The sequence below is a fragment of the Myzus persicae genome, unplaced genomic scaffold (assembly GCF_001856785.1).
Source record: "Myzus persicae strain clone G006 unplaced genomic scaffold, MPER_G0061.0, whole genome shotgun sequence".
NCBI lineage: Eukaryota > Metazoa > Arthropoda > Insecta > Hemiptera > Aphididae > Myzus > Myzus persicae.
The window spans coordinates 27,890-44,959 of NW_019104341.1; the positions used below are offsets into that span (position 1 = coordinate 27,890).

The 17,070-nt window shown below is 29.7% G+C and overlaps 1 protein-coding gene across 4 annotated transcripts in view; it reads left to right on the forward strand.

Moving 5' to 3' along the window:
- The window catches only part of LOC111041315 (aminopeptidase N-like), a 29,478-nt gene extending 13,338 nt beyond the window's left edge, over window positions 1-16,140 (forward strand). For 2 of the 4 annotated variants that reach the window (XM_022325534.1, XM_022325533.1), the window contains exons 3-17: window positions 3,032-3,475; window positions 4,059-4,280; window positions 4,351-4,518; window positions 4,596-4,892; window positions 4,993-5,176; window positions 5,246-5,402; window positions 5,471-5,552; window positions 7,473-7,656; window positions 11,114-11,408; window positions 11,483-11,679; window positions 12,472-12,671; window positions 12,843-13,010; window positions 14,526-14,669; window positions 15,323-15,404; window positions 15,521-15,700. In XM_022325534.1, the coding sequence (XP_022181226.1) occupies window positions 3,032-3,475; window positions 4,059-4,280; window positions 4,351-4,518; window positions 4,596-4,892; window positions 4,993-5,176; window positions 5,246-5,402; window positions 5,471-5,552; window positions 7,473-7,656; window positions 11,114-11,408; window positions 11,483-11,679; window positions 12,472-12,671; window positions 12,843-13,010; window positions 14,526-14,669; window positions 15,323-15,404; window positions 15,521-15,700 (3,004 nt within the window). Of the gene's footprint in view, window positions 1-3,031; window positions 3,476-4,058; window positions 4,281-4,350; window positions 4,519-4,595; window positions 4,893-4,992; window positions 5,177-5,245; window positions 5,403-5,470; window positions 5,553-7,472; window positions 7,657-11,113; window positions 11,409-11,482; window positions 11,680-12,471; window positions 12,672-12,842; window positions 13,011-14,525; window positions 14,670-15,322; window positions 15,405-15,520 lie in introns of all 4 variants that reach the window. The other 2 variants (XM_022325537.1, XM_022325535.1) reach the window with 1 other exon arrangement.
- The last annotated feature ends 930 nt before the right edge of the window (window positions 16,141-17,070 follow it).

A 17,070-nucleotide genomic window follows, 5' to 3' on the forward strand; every position in this document is an offset into this window, starting at 1 on the left:
AATAATAATAATAAATAATAATAATAATAATAATAAATGGTTATACCTACGCTCTTGCAATATTGGTATTCTTGCTTTCTTCGCTACAGCTAAATCATTATTCGATCTGAAACATATATAATGATAATATAAACGCATCTGTGAACAGCGTAACTACAATATAATACAAATAATAATAATAATACCTACAAATAACGCAAATTGTTACGCAGAACGTGCTATACATAGGTAATACAACTTAACGTTAATTTGTTAGTCTTGCGGTTGTTATTGTCGATTATATATTTTTATATGTCTGCGAATCTGTGATATTATATTATTATTGTGCCGTAAAATATGATATTAAATAGGTACCCCCCCCCCCCCCCGAAACCTCAAATAACAAACATCTTACCCTCGTTTTACGAGCTCTCCCACCCCTAATTGATCAACAAGCCACGATTATAATATTAAGTTAATATACGCGCCAAGCGCTTGATAAGGTACGCGTTCATTTGCCGGTCTTAAAGTTGAAGTAAACGAGCCGATAAATTTAGACCAGCCGCCTTTTTACGACGTTGGAACATATAAAATACTATATAGTCTATTATTGTTTTTCGTGTGTCTAAAATAGAATGGCGATTTTAATTAGAATGAAGACATAATATTAATGGCTGGGCTAACGCACAAATATCTGTCGTCGGAGTCATTATGTACCTACACGTCACATGTACAATTTAATATTATACTAAATACCTAAATAAATATATTTATCGTAATTCGTACATGACGTGTATCGTAAAATGTTTAGTACTCATAATATATTATATTATTCACATAACGTATAGTGTATACCGCGGTATACGTAAATTTTTTTATCGAATATCTATTATACTTGTAGTCGTTATTATTTGTAGGTAATAATGGGCAACGCATTACTTTTTTTGTTATGTCTCTATATTGCAATTGATATTATATTTATCCCTTTAGAAAATATAAGTAAGTAGCTATCCAGGTAAAGGTAACTATAAAACAATTTTTTTTTAATTTTTAAATAAATTCAGTAATCATTTCTAATAATATATATGATTATAATAATATAGATAACTGTGATATTAAAATGAAAGTCAAATCACAAAAAAAATAGTAATAACCTGCACCAAGCAATTACAGTAGCCTAAAAAAATTTTTTATTTTTTTTTGCATATTTATTGGTGAGGTATATTTTATTTTAATAAGTTATAGACTTATATTATGAGAAACGTATTTACACTTATTTATCAACTACCTACCACTCATTGAGTCATTCCGGGTATTTTTAATCTATTTTAAAAAGTATCCCATAGTGAGTTCTTCAGCTAGTCGACTCCTCGCCTGCTGCATTTTTGCCATTTTTTATTTCGTCACTGCATGGTCCAACTCTGAGCTTACAGCAATAAATTGTACATGGCATGCAATTTGGACACACCACTCTGAGATATGGCAGGGAATTCGGAAAGATCTCTTTTAGAGGTGGCATGCAATTCGGACAGACCCCTCTTAGAGACGGCATGCAATTATATTGAACGTTTCAGTTTGCTTATATTTTTGGCATACAATACGGATGCATTGAAGACAATTTATCTGCCATGTGCCTAGATAGTCATAACAAATAACAAATATTTTTAAGTAAATAGTAAATACATCATACTTATACATACGTATAATATGATAAAAATGGCTTCATGGGAATTTTGAATGCTTTGGCATTTTACAATGCGTGTTTTATTTGCTTATAAGAATATTAAAACCATTGCAGGGTGTAGTCTCAACGCCACATTGAAGATGATAGGTACTTATATTTATTACAATTGTTTAGTTTACTTGTCACATATTCTGTCAGCACCTATCGGCTATCAGTACCTATATGTGTTTTTCGTTATAGAGGATTTTTTCTTAACCATTAGACGACCGTCCGTGCCGTGTTATCCTGCATTTGTGTCCAATTCTCAGTCTATTCATTATTGTTTTTTCCTTTCTTTTTAATTCAGGATTTCCTAATTCGTTTTTTGTGTTTTTGATTTTACTTAGTTTAGATTAATTTTTTTGCAGGGGACTTACTTAGTAAAAATTTGATTTTTGTCTTCAATATGATTTTTATGTCTGTACAAGTTGTTATCTGTAGGTGACAGGAGTGGTGTATTCATTTTATCAGTTCTGTTATCCTTATTATTCTTTGTCCACTGTTTCGTTACCTTCTCCATGTTTGCTTTGTGTTTTTTATTGTTTTTCTCACGCCACATAATATATTTATAAAATCCACTACATACTGCCTGTAATATATTGGTGTCTTGTTTTTTTTATGAGAATTTCGATCGCACTTTCATCACACAACGTTATTGTCTCTAACAAAGAAACGCCGTATAGATTTTTACGTCACTTTATGTTTTCATTAAAAAAAAGTAAAAAAACTTAAAATATTATAACAATAAATAATAGTAAAATATATACATTGTTTTGAAAAATGTGATTTCAATATGAGTTAAATTATGTAAAAAAAATATTTTCAAAATGATGAATGTCTTACTTAAAAAAAATAATTTTGAACCTGTATAATATATTTAATATTGTATAGGTACAGTGTGTACCTCGATGGATGCCATCAATTTTCGAGAAAGTACATTGGTGGAGATTTGATTGAATTTTAGCGAGGGGATAAATGTTTCTATAAAAAATAAGCCAATTAATAACATAAATAAAAATAATAATTTTAATTTCAGAACTAACGCTCCCATCTTTAAATCTCCTCCCATGTCACACTAATTTTCTTAATCGTTATATATAACTTATAATAAGTTGTTGTTAAAATTTCAAATTTAAGATTTTTTATCAAGAACTTATAGGTATATCGTTACGAGTAGACATAGTTACTTCAGATTACCTAGTATAATAACAGTTAATAAATACTGGCGTGGCCATGGATTAATAATAATATTTGACATACTGCACCATGTGCATTATTATACTGTAACAGTGTTGTGTACCATATAATATGTTATACTTTTTTGTGTAGTGTCCACGAAGCCGCTGACGAACCGATGGACGGCGACGCGACGTACGCGACTCGGAGGAAGTCCCTCCGAGTGTCTTGGACGCTGTTGACGTCATCGTTCGCGTTCATCGTGCTACTATGCGCGCTGTGCCTGTTCTTCTTCTTCCACCCGCGGACGTGCGGGCAGTCGTCTGGCGGCCCACGCTTCGGGTCCACCGAAAAGATACTGGACGAGATCCGAGGCTTCGACTACGAACGGATGGAGAACGACTACGGCGCCACGGACGTCCGGTTACCGACGGAAGTGGTGCCGGAATCGTATGACCTGCGGATAATACCATTCCTGTGGGCCGGAAACTCGACGTTCGACGGCCAGGTAGACATCGTCGTCAACGCAACGGCCCCCGTGGACGGTGTGACGCTGCACGCCGTCGACTTGAACATGACGGAATGCCTCGTCACCAGGTAAACGATTTAACGACATTTAGAAAACAAAATAATTAAGGACAGAAGACGTGCGAATTATGGTGTCGCGTGAGGGAAGCAGACCGCACCCGGTGGAGACGTATAGCCGGCCAGTGAGGAGGCTGATAGGCATGATCGTGCGGCATTGGCGGACATTTGGTTGAATTTGTAGGGGGACTAAATAATCCAATATAACAATGCAATAAACCTAACCTAACCTTCGAATAGTTCTACTTTCTAGGGTGATAAGCCCCTTAACCCCCTCCCTGAAATCTACCTATTGGTGGTGGATAAAGATGTTCGCAAGTACCCCGATCCCACCCGGAGATGGTTAGATATAAGATATTATGGATAGGCATGATGGGTGGGCAATGGGTATAGACTTTTGAGAGTAGCTCCTTCCCACTCGTGGGAGGAAATGGCTAAAGAATTTTATACATCGCATATACATAATTTGTACGTCTAATATTATATATAATTATAACTATAACATTTTAAATATTATAAGTGTTTTTCAACCATGATATTGTCATATTGTATACTCTATATTAATTGTATAATATTATATCTAAATATCTAATAGGTATCCAAAAATGGTACTAAATGAACACGTGATGGCTGAGAGTGTTTTCGTTCCTATTCTAGAAACACAACAAGATCTTTCTAAACAGTTTTTCATTATAAAATTCAAAGATGTACAGCCAGCTGATTATCAGTACAACATTCACATCAAATACACTGGAAAACTTCAAGACAACATGGAAGGGTTTTATAAAAGTTCTTACAACGTAGGAAACAAAACTAGGTTAGACATTTAAAGTGTATATTTTTATTTTACGAATCATTAACAATTTTATTCATAATTTATATTTAAGGTGGATAGCTGCAACGCAATTTCAGCCAACTGACGCAAGAAAAGCATTTCCTTGTTTCGACGAACCTGCTCTAAAAGCTAAGTTTACTGTGTCAATTGCAAGACCCGAGGATATGAGTTCCATATCCAATACCGGGCTTAAATATGTCGACAGTAAATTGCCAACACTGTAAATTAAAAAATTGCTATTTGTTAAAAAATAATTTTCAAACTTTCTGAAATTAACGTAATTTAACATTTTTACAGATCAGAACCTTTGTCGTCTTACGAATGGGACACGTTCGAACAAACGGTGCCCATGTCTACTTATCTAGTGGCGTTCATTATTTCCGATTTTGAATACTTATCCTCGGAGACTTTTAGAGTATGGGCTAGAAGTGATGTGTTATCGCACACTCACTATGCTCGAGACATCGGTCCTAGCATATTAAAATTTTATGAAGAATTTTTTTCCATTCCTTACCCGTTGAAAAAGACCGATCTGGTAGCACTTCCAGATTTTGCCGCTGGAGCCATGGAAAATTGGGGCTTAGTGACGTTTCGGTAAGTAATATAGAGTTATATTTTCAATGATATAGCCAACATTGTCTCTACACACAATTAATTACTAACCCAGTAAATATATACAAAAATAATTTCCTAGGGAAATAGCCATGTTGTACAATGAAGGTGTTTCGCCGAATGGTCAAAAAGAACGAGTAGCGACGGTTATTGCTCATGAATTGGCACATCAATGGTTTGGAAATTTAGTAACACCAGATTGGTGGTCAGATCTATGGTTAAACGAAGGTTTTGCAACTTACATTGAATACGTAGGGGTAGACCATGTAAGTGTTAAATCATCAATAATTTTAACTGATTTATTGAGTTCTATTTTTTTTATGTTTTTTTTTTAGGTAGAGCCCAAGTGGAAAATGGAAGAACAATTTATTTCCAGTGGTATACAGAGCGTATTTTTAATGGATTCGTTGAAATCTACGCATCCGATTTCCGCTCGTGTGTCGAGGCCGGAGGAAATTAATGAGTTGTTTGATCGCATTTCCTATGATAAAGGTGACTAAACAATTTTTATTTTACTGCTGCAACTAGTATTAATAATTACAGTTTATATAATTTTTTAGGAGCATCTGTAATCCGAATGATGGACCACTTTCTTACACGGCAGGTGTTCCGGAAAGGCTTAACCAAATATTTGAAAGCAAAGTAAGATTTGTCTAACTATTATGAGATATTAATATAACACTATAGTAATTACATAATAATTCATAATATAATCAAAGTATCAAACATTTTAACAATTAAATAGAAATTTAAAATACATACATTTAGGTAATAAAAAAACTAGTAGTATAGTTACCTTTAAATATTTAACTTAAGTTTACAACATCAGTGTGATTAAACTAATGGATCTGTTGTGATTTTATTTTAATACAATTTATACTAAATATTTGAAAAAAATTATTATTATTTAAAAATTGTATTAATTTTGTCATAACAAATTTTTCAAATACTTTTGAAATTATTAAAATGTTTTTATGTTAACCATATATTTTACTATCGCTATGCTTAAAATAATTAGGAATAAAAGCACAATAATAGTTTTTAGGTTTCTAAACATATGTTTAGAATATCTTATATCTTAGTTGTGTCCGTCTGTCCGTCCGTTGGTTACTTTATTCATTTTAGGTAGGTATTATATAGAATATTAATTTATTGCGTCGTATTAAAATACGTTTAGAAACTGGGAATTTAACACACTCAAAGAGTGAGCTTTCCTAACTTGTTTTAATAACTAAAAGGAAATTTTCTAAAACTAATTAATGTACTTATTGGAAATAACAAAAATGTGCAACAAAATATTATCAACTGTTTAAAAACAAATACAATTTGATAAACCATCTAAACCATCATAATATGAATATTTTTCAGAAATGTTTCGAATTCAATTACTCATTTCTATAGGATTAATATTTAATAGAATCAAAGAAATTATAATCATTTACCTATTTGCTTAAATTTGCACTCAACTCAATTCTAGCTTAATTTATTATTAATATCCTACAAACATTAACATATAAATTATTTTATTCAGTTAATATGGTATTTTTATTGCCAATAGTTAAAAGAATATTAGGAACATGAATATTCATTCAATTTTAATATTGGGGTTCTACTTTTTAGTCATCAGTGTTTATTAATTTATTATAAAAATTATTATTTAAACGATTCTAATCTACATTTTGCTCAGTATTATTTTATTTATCAAACTCTATATATTAATTTCATTAGGTATTAATAATAATAATAATAATAATAATATTATTGATAGTAGCAATGCTAATACAAAATCTTATCTAAAATGATCTATTGTATAAATGATCAGGTTGCATGACGAATTATTTTACTTTGAGTATATAAATATTTTTTAAAAATATGATCGAGTCTTTAAAATATCAGAAGTAGGTAAGTACCTACTATTAGTGTAATATATATATATGTGTGTGTCTATTTACATTATATAAAATTATAAGAAGCAATAGTATTTAAATAAACAGAAAAGACTGACATTTTCTAATTTATTATTATATTCATGTATTATTATCACCACAGGGCACAGATTACACTTTTGTTATCTTTTGGTCTGTTTAACAAGCAATCGTTGAGATTTATAAAACAATCATGAAAATATAGCTTATCTATATAATCCTATAATTTTATAATTTTGTAGTTATTATTTCAAAATCAATTCTAAAGGATTGTGACTCATGATTTTAATATACAAATAAAATAATTTTGTACAATTGTACTACACATTTTTAATTAATAGCTAGTTAGTAAAAATATTTAATAGGCCATTCATATATAGCATGCATTTATTTTTATAAATTATCATAAATGATGCTAAACTTGGACAAATAAAATAAAAACAGCATTACGAGAAAAAAACTTAATAAATATTAAAATACCTAATAATCAGGAGGAATAAGATAATTGTTTATATTTTTCTAGTTACCTATACTGACTATTTTAATTTGGCCAATTTTGAAGTTTAATCTTTGACATTTTTCTGTCTTAAATTCCGTTTTAATATAAATTGTATTAAATAATTGTTGTATTTTGTAGAGCATATAAGAGTGCATATCATAATGATTTGTGGGATGCTTTGACCGAACAGGCACAAACCGATCGTGTAATGGACAATACGTTGACTGTAAAAGATGTCATGGATACATGGATACTACAACCAGGATTTCCAGTCGTAAATGTTACACGAAATTATGAAGTGGATACATTAATTATTTCACAGGTGCCTATTTTATTTATAATTCATCTACTCACTTAATAGTGAACAACAATTTTAAAGTTATGTACCTCAACTTAGTGGTGCAACTAGAAAATAATTTTCATACAGATAGAGGGGGAGTATTACCTCCAAACCCCCTGACTGGTTGCTCCAATTCCCCAATTCATAATACAAAATACCCAATATACGTATATAAATATCTTTATATATATAATTGTACTGAACATGGGTATGTCAATGAATTCCTTCTTAACAGCTGGACCGATTTGAATGAATTTTTTGTATGCGTTTGGGTTACGCTCTGGATGGTTTAGATTCACAATAGGTCGGATCAGGGAAGTTGCTCAAACAGGGATTTTAAGATTTACGAAGAAAATATTTGTTTATATACGGTTGCAATTGGTTATAGGAGAAATATAAATATATTTAGTAGAAATTGGTATTTTTTCTTTGTTTATTGGTTGCCTGCAGTGGTTCTCGGACAGATTAGGTATAAGCATGCATACAATTGAATTTTCGCACATTGCCTACCGAGATGGCTGAGTTGCACTTATAGCCACTCATCAGAGTGTCCACAATAAAAATAAAAATAAAATATATTATTTATACAAAGTGCTCGTTAAGCTGGATCCGCAATCCACAACAGGTAGGCATAATATACTGCTCGCATTATCACCATCGAGTCTCATATAAAGTTGAAATTTTTAACAGGCAACCAAGTACACGGGATCAGCTAGTATTAATATAAAATAATATTGTTAAAATAAGTAATTTTATATTATGATAAAAAATATTTTTTTCGCTTTCTTAATACATACATAAAAAAATGAATATCCACGAGTAATTAAAGTCCCACTTTTAAATTTGAATAATTAAAAAAAAAATTGTATATATTTAAGGCCGATAGTCAATACCTTTAACAAAATATAAAAATTCGAAGCCCCCTTACAAATTTTAACAACCCCTCTCCCTTTTTTAAGCTTATTCAATATTATTATAGTAGGGCTTTGGCCCCTCAAATGAATCTCAAACAATATTTGCGCCTGGTTGCAAGGTATTTGAGCAAAAAAATTTAAATGGTATAATGAGTATTTTTGGATTCTGTACGGATCGATCTATAACGTGTGTTTGTTCATTTGTTGTGTAGAGTTTGTGTACACTGTTTGTTGTAGAATAAATACTTTGATTTCAAACTTTTAGGGTAGTTGTGACAGATAAATTGTGGGTGACAAATAAATTGCCATAACTTATTATAGAGTTAGAAGTTCAAATTTTGACAAAATTGTGTATGCTTAATGAAAAATGGCAATTATTTTTGTTATTTTGTAATATTTCAAAAAGTTATAATCGTGGAGGCTTGAACATTAACAAATAAAAGACATGCCGGTTATGAGGTAGTGAAGAAAAATCCCATGTCGGTGATACTTTGCACTTCAAAATAATAATATATGAAAAAATATAGTATATATGCCATATTTTTAAACAAATATTAAAGTATTAATATATTATAATTGTTATAATATAATATTAGTACTAATATTATATTATATTATTATAAAATTATATTATATTATTATAAAATTATAATATTAAAATATAATAATTAATAAATAGTTTTAATATAATAATAATATTAATATTTATAGTATATTTTAATAATTATAATATATTAATACTTGAATATACATTTATTATTTTATTAATAATATATTTTTAATTAAAATATTATAATATATTATTATTTATAGCTATTATTATATTATATTAATCATATATTATAGTACTTTGTACTAGTTCAATCATCTGCATTACAATTAGAAAAATGGATTGCCAATAGCAATATTTAAATACACATTTTACGATGTATGTATACTAAAATACTTTTAGAAATATAAAGGCTGACAAGTCTGTCATTCCGTCTTCGCTCAGAACCGTTTTTTGTGGGTATGCAATATGATTTATCATTGAATTTGAATTTAACACATCCATTACAGTGACCTACTTAATGACGACTGTTTAGGTACACTCAACTCGCCTACTATACATCAGAGCGACTTCCTAGATTTATTTTATATATTAACTACGCTTTATTTAAACCGCAGAACGTTGATTTGTGATGTGTATTGAATTTAATATTAATTTGTATTTTAAGGTGGTTAACTATATTTTATTATTATGACAAAACATTCGTGTATTGTGATTTAAAATTTAATTTTAACACATAAAAATCGTGTTAATAATTTATTTAATATAATGTCGAAATGACAAAATGTTATCCACTTGTTGTACAAAAATAATTAATTACAATTACGTATCTATATGTATACGCATCATTGCATCAACGACTTAGAAGTTATTAGGGTTGCTATTTTACTAATGACTAATGAGTAACGACTACCTAGCCTAGTATATAATATTGAAACAAGTTACAAAATAAAGAAAATTGTAAAATTGGTGTAGGTAGTTTAGATATTGTTAAGTAAAACGTTATGTTATAAGTCTATATAATATATTATATATGTACCTGATTCCGATAAATGGCAGAATTTCATGTGTAGTTTTATTGTATGTATAGGTACGGATTATAGACGAAGATATTTATTTCAAATAAATATTGTTACTTTAGTGTAACAAAAAAAAAAAGATAAAGTACAAATTATCATACATTTAATTTTTCAAAAGTATTCTTTACAGTTCTGCCGCCTTGTGATATTTTTACTGAGGTAAAATTGAAAAGGTTTTTACTCCAGCAAAATGTGCATTATAAGGCGGTGATCACGCAGTGTCTATCCTTAAAAATATATTACAAAAATAAAAAGTCGCAATAGGAATTGCGAACGTTTAACTTAACGATGTAATACCGCCTACTTATTATTCCCAATCCTTATTATTAATGAGCCTTATATTCTATCCTTTGTTTAATTTCTTAAATCTTCCAATTACACAGAATTATAATAACAGCCTTCATTCAAACCAAAATGTCTCACATATTTTACTTCTATTATAAACGAACTCTACAGTTTCAAGACTCTCTACATCTCTTTGCTGAGATTTAAAAAAACAATTAGCTTTCCCTCAACAATTTAATTATTAACTATATGGTAATAAACATTATCGATTATCTTAATATCTTATCTATTATTCTTAATATAGTAATCGCATTAAAGTATTTTTATATTTCAATATCTCATCACTTTATTATAATGCCTTTTATATCTTATGTGAATATTAATTATTTTATTGATATTAAACCATAATGGAATAGTCAAACGCTGTAATAATGTTTTGTAGTTTTGTTAAAGGCTGAATAAGAAAATAACAGTTAAAAATCACCTGTTGTTGCTAAAGCTTAGAAATATTTTTTACAAAAATGCATTTAATAATAAATTTATCTTTACCTGTTGTGTCCTACTAATACACCATAAATATGTTTATTTCATACTTGATTTAAATGTTTCAGAGTCGTTTTCTTCTACACGACACTAAAAACGCCTATAAAGCAGATCAACTAAATAATCTTTGGTGGATACCACTTACGTTCACAACATCATCAAAATTAGATTTTTCTGTAACAAAACCAAGCTATTGGTTTAAGCCCGAGGAAAGCATGACGATAACTGAAACAGGGATACCTTCCAATAATTGGGTGTTATTCAACATAAACGAAACTGGATTTTATAGAGTGAACTATGATTCAAAAAATTGGAACATGTTAATAGAATACTTAACCGATCCAGAGATGTATTCTAATATTGGTAAGCATAATATATAGTGTTTATTTTTTCTCTGCTTATACCAAGATAATGACCGTAATTTTTATTAATTCCAGGAACAATTAATCGAGCACAGTTGATAGATGACGCGATGTCTTTATCAAGAGCTGGATATTTGAGTTACCAAACCTCTCTCGATTTAACTAAATATCTTTACCATGAGACTGAGTATGTGCCGTGGAAATCGGCGTATAGGTCATTCACATATTTACATCAAATGCTCATTAAAACATCCATTTACGACAAATTAAAAGTAAATAAAAAAAAATTCTCTATACAGGGTAATTCGCCAAGCATACTCACCTCCTTTTCTTTAATAATGCAGTCCTTCAAAATCTGAGTTTTGAAATCTTTAAATATATACTTGACCATATTTTCAAATTCTTGAAATTTTTAAGTACCAAATAAAGAATGTCCTGTGGTGATACAAACTTCTGGTTTTCAAATGAGAACCACCCTTTTTTACTGTAAATTATTTAATGAATATTTTTTTTGACATTGTTGATATATTCAATTCAAAATTTGGACCAGTAGTTTCTCAATCATTAAAAGGTTTACTCCAAAAATAATAGTCCTTAAAAATGTTGTTTACAAAAGTATAAAATATACGTAATATTGGATCTAGTATTTATTATACTTGAACCATTTTCACAAATAAATATTAATGTTGATAAAATAATAAATAAATTGCATTCGAACAGGGGGGGGGGGGGTGCCTCATTTGAAAAACTCAAGTTTGAATCACCACAGGAGTGAGGTAAAGTTAAATATTTACTACAAAAAATTCAAGTGTTAAAAAAATATGATTGAACGATACATAATTATTATAATTTAGTGTGTTGAATTATGATATGTACCATTACTCATCATAATTCATACTTCCTAAAAAATCGAAAACAATCATTTTAAAACCATTAAAACCATGCAGATATATTAAGATGAGGTATTAACATTGTTGTTGACATATTATGTTCATACATTTTATATTATTCAAATACTAACACGCATTAAAAAAAAAAACTCATTTGGTTTAATTTATTTTCAGGCATACGTGTTACACTTGATATCCCCGATGTATAAAATAACCGGGTTCGCAGATAATCCGAGAGACGATCAATTGGTAATTTACAAAAGATCCAATTTGTTATCGTGCGCGTGCGAGTTGGGACATACCGATTGTGTTCGAAACGCAGTGGCTCAGTTTCAAAATTGGAAATCGAATCCTCAACCGGAAAAGAACAACCCGTGAGGCTTTTGTTCTCTTGTTTTATATGTGTATATGTGTAATGTGTATATATAATATATATAATTATGTTTTAGTTATGGTTTACCACAATCAATTTTGATAAATTGAGTGATGCATATTCTAATATTATTATTTATATTCATTTGTTATTTTATTTATCTTTCACATAGGATTTCTCCAAATCTAAAAGCAATTATATACTGCACAGCCATCAGTTATGGAAGCGAGGAAGAATGGGATTTCGCTTGGAAAATGTATAAAATGACTACGGTGGCTTCTGAAAAAGATTTATTGCTGGACGCTTTGGGTTGTAGCAGAGAGACGTGGATTTTGGCCAGGTAATTTATGAGCAACTGACTCATGTATACCATTATATGAATTCCATGCTCAATACCGATACATAGAATAGTAATATACTCACTATTTTATACCCATAGATATATGTATGTAAAATATGCATATAGTCACAAAAAAGGTTCTACATAAAAAAACCAACATCATTTTGTAATCCATATCCACCCTTACACGTCGTAAATTGGCATTTCCCGTTTGTAATAAATTCTCAAACCTTCTACATGCGTGAAACAGTGCGAAGTACATTTGTTAAATTACTGTAATATTGTTCGTTTTTAAGATGGATATGTTTTTGCCGTTTTGGGGCTGGTACACAGGTACAGTATAATTTTTTAACCAATTTTCGCTATGCTGATTTTCGTGATGCTTTGTATACTTTCACAGTAACACAAATCAATAGCAAAAACATAGCACGCTACTCGATATTTTTTCTTTACACAAGAAATCTACAGCGAGGCAACTGAAGTTAAAAATTTTGAGGGGGACTGACCTGATCCCCCCTGATAATATATGAACAGTAACTGTCCGGACATTGCCACCACACACCCCCATATATATTCACACGAAAATATAAAAAATACAAAAGTACAACTATACAAAAAAAACACAAATATTTATTTACTCAAGTTTCATTTTCCACAATTATAATATATACATGTATATGTATATTACACTGTCTGTATAGTTCAATTTGGCATATAATGTAAAATTATGTATGATAATCGTTAGGTTACACCAACATACCTAAATGGCTAAATCGTTTTCTTAATAGCAAATACAAACATACAACTAATGATATTTACCACTTTTATGATGAGCCATATAAATTCATTATGAACTTTAAATAAAAATTAAATAATTTAACTTTTTCCAGCAAAAAAAAAAAATAAGAATTATAATTGAATTTTAAAAAGTTTATTAATATTTTAGGAAACAATTAAATAATTTATTTTGAGGGAGGGGCTAAACCTTTCCAGCCCCTCTCCCTAATTGCTCTTATGAAAATCTATGAATCATAAATTTGCCTTTGTTGATAAGTAACCATGACAACGAAAGCCTTACGAAATTGGTCAGATACAAAAAACATGACGTAACCAGCCCAAAAACATATTTATATTAAAAAAAAAAAATTTAAAAGCCTAACAAAATAAAGCATGCTATAGATATTTTTCCACTGCACTATACACCAAAAAACATAACATCTATAATTCCTCAATTTTCTTCGCAGAGGAAAAATATCTACAGTATAGTAGGTAGGTATGTTACTTATAAATTATAATAAACGAATGAAAAATTTTTATTTTTATTTTTACTTTTGGTAAGTTATACACATAATAATTATTGTGAAATGTAAATATTACAAATTATTCGGTAATAAACAAAATAATCAGCGTATTCTGCACAGTTCGTCGTATGATAAATAATATAATATTTCGTGGCAACCATATTATATATTATAATATAATATAAAACTGACGGTTAAAAATGTCTTGTTGCAGATTTCTCAGTTATGCCTTGCAAAACAATTCTTCCATTAGGAATCAAGACATTAGCAAAGTATTCTACGCTTTGACCAATAAAGTGGCCGGTCAAGAAGTGGCTTGGAATTATGTGCGTGACAACTGGCGCAATCTCAAATCGACGTAAGTACCTATCTCAACAATTATTACTGTTTTTAACACCTATATTTGGCCTAAACGGTAAATATTAAACGTTGACGGACATGAATGCTAAAGTAGTTATGTATATGACTATAATTAATTTGTAGTCACTCCGATTGTGTGCTCTGAGTGTTTAGAGATTTTTTAGAATATATAAATTAATTTTTTTTGCCCAAATTGTTACTTCCTATGATGAGAAGTCAAAATAAAAAACTAGATAATTTCAAATGTGGTGAAGCCATATTATGAGAAACACAACTGCTTTAGCAGTTATATCATTTTACGACTTTTAAAATGTACCTAACTGTTATAGCAGCGTAGTCATCGTCAACGGCATGCTCAGCTTTTTTAAAAGGGGGGAGGGATATGAATTTTTGATTATTCTGAGACCATACGTTATAATAATGTATACATTATACATAAACGTTCATTGCTTTATATGACAATAATAAGCCAAAGAGATGAGACACCCTTACTCCCCCCCCCCCCCCGTGAGAACGCCCCTGGTGGCCTGGTCATCTTCATATTAGGTACCTGCTACTTATTTGATTATGACTGCTATAACAGTAGCGTCAACGTGTTAATAATCAAATTGATTATATCATTATTATACTTGTGTACTTATATCTGTTTAGTTTTGCTGCTGGTTTTTCTACAATGAGCGAGATCATTAAATCGGCCACGTACCATTTCAATACTAAAAACGACCTGATCCAAGTACGACGATATAGAAAAATGATATTAATATTAAATTGCGGATAAAATGTCGAACGACTTTAAACTTCACAATTACCTAGTCTATAATTTAATATGAATCGCGAAATTGATTTCAGCTGTGGCAGTTTTACAAGGACGAATACGATCATTTGGGTTCGGCCAGAAGAAGCGTATTGCAATCGATTGAAAATGCAGAAGCAAACGTAAATTGGATGGAAAGAAATTTCAAAACAATTAGCAATTGGCTACAAAATACCACTCTATACCTATCCCAATTTACCAACGAAGTGGATTAGATATTATTATAGTAATAATTTATGACGTTACAATATGTGGGATGTAAATATATTATTATATAAGTAGAATAGGCACTAACGATTAAGCTAAAATTATTTGTCGACACTTTTGTGTCATTTTTGCTAAAGATTGTCTTGTAAAGACTGTTTTTATTTTTTAAACTACTGCTAAATATTATGACTTGGTGTTATCTTTATACTACCTACATCATTTTTTTTTTTTTTTTACGGCAATGTATGTTCAATTTAAACAGTATTTTTATACATTTATTTTAAGTTAACAGTATTTACGTTGTACCTAAAAATATTTAATAATACTATTTTACTTTATATCGTATATAATATATAATAATTTAAAAATATCGAACATTATTACTTCCTGATTGATCATATTGCACTTTGATAGGTTGAACAATTATAATGTTCATCTATCCTATGAACTCTTTATGCACTGTTGAGTGTTGTCATATTTTAATGAAACACTGTTAAGTAACTATATTTAAATTCCATGATTATTTTTCAATTGAAGTTTTTACTAACCTAACCTGCACCTGAAATTCTTTATATGAAAATATATAAATCAGATTTAGGTTTGAAAATACCTATAATAGAAAATAGGTGACTACTTAATAACTAAACGTGCACAAAATCGATAAGTATAACGAATAACGTTATATATTTATTATTCATTTTGGATGAATGCGAATTCGAAATGATGTTTTCATTAAAGAATAAATAACCAGTAATAATTAATAAATAATGAGTAGGCAGGTATACCAAGCCGTGATTAAGATAATTTTGGGCCCGGGCCAACTAATAATAATATATCCATAACCATACAGATACTACCCACCAGAGGCCCACTATTGTCCAGTATATATTGTGGGCCCTGGTCCATTCCTCCTCCTTAATCGAGGTTATGAGTATACATATTTCATAGGTATTTAATATGTACCTTTAATAATTTTAAAGTAACCAAAACCGACCAACTACAAAATAATATTGTTTTTAGTTTGAGTTGATTTTATTCTGGTTCATCTTAAACTTGTGAATGTATTAAAAATTTTAATTAGGTGTATATAATATATAGAAGATACCTAATCTACTATGGAACATCAATGACTAACTACCTATGTTTGAGATGTGATAATGTGAACTTAAATAATTATCAAAATGGACAATACCTGAGCAGTGGTGCAGCCACTAACCTAGCTAAAGTTAAGAATATGATGTGGTGGCAATGATGGGGATAGCCCAAATTTAAAACGATAGGTATACATGCAATAAAATATAGGTACCTACCTACCTATCTACCTAAAAGTAAATTGAGTTCAAATTAATTTTGATTTTAAGAATCGTTATCTGAAGTA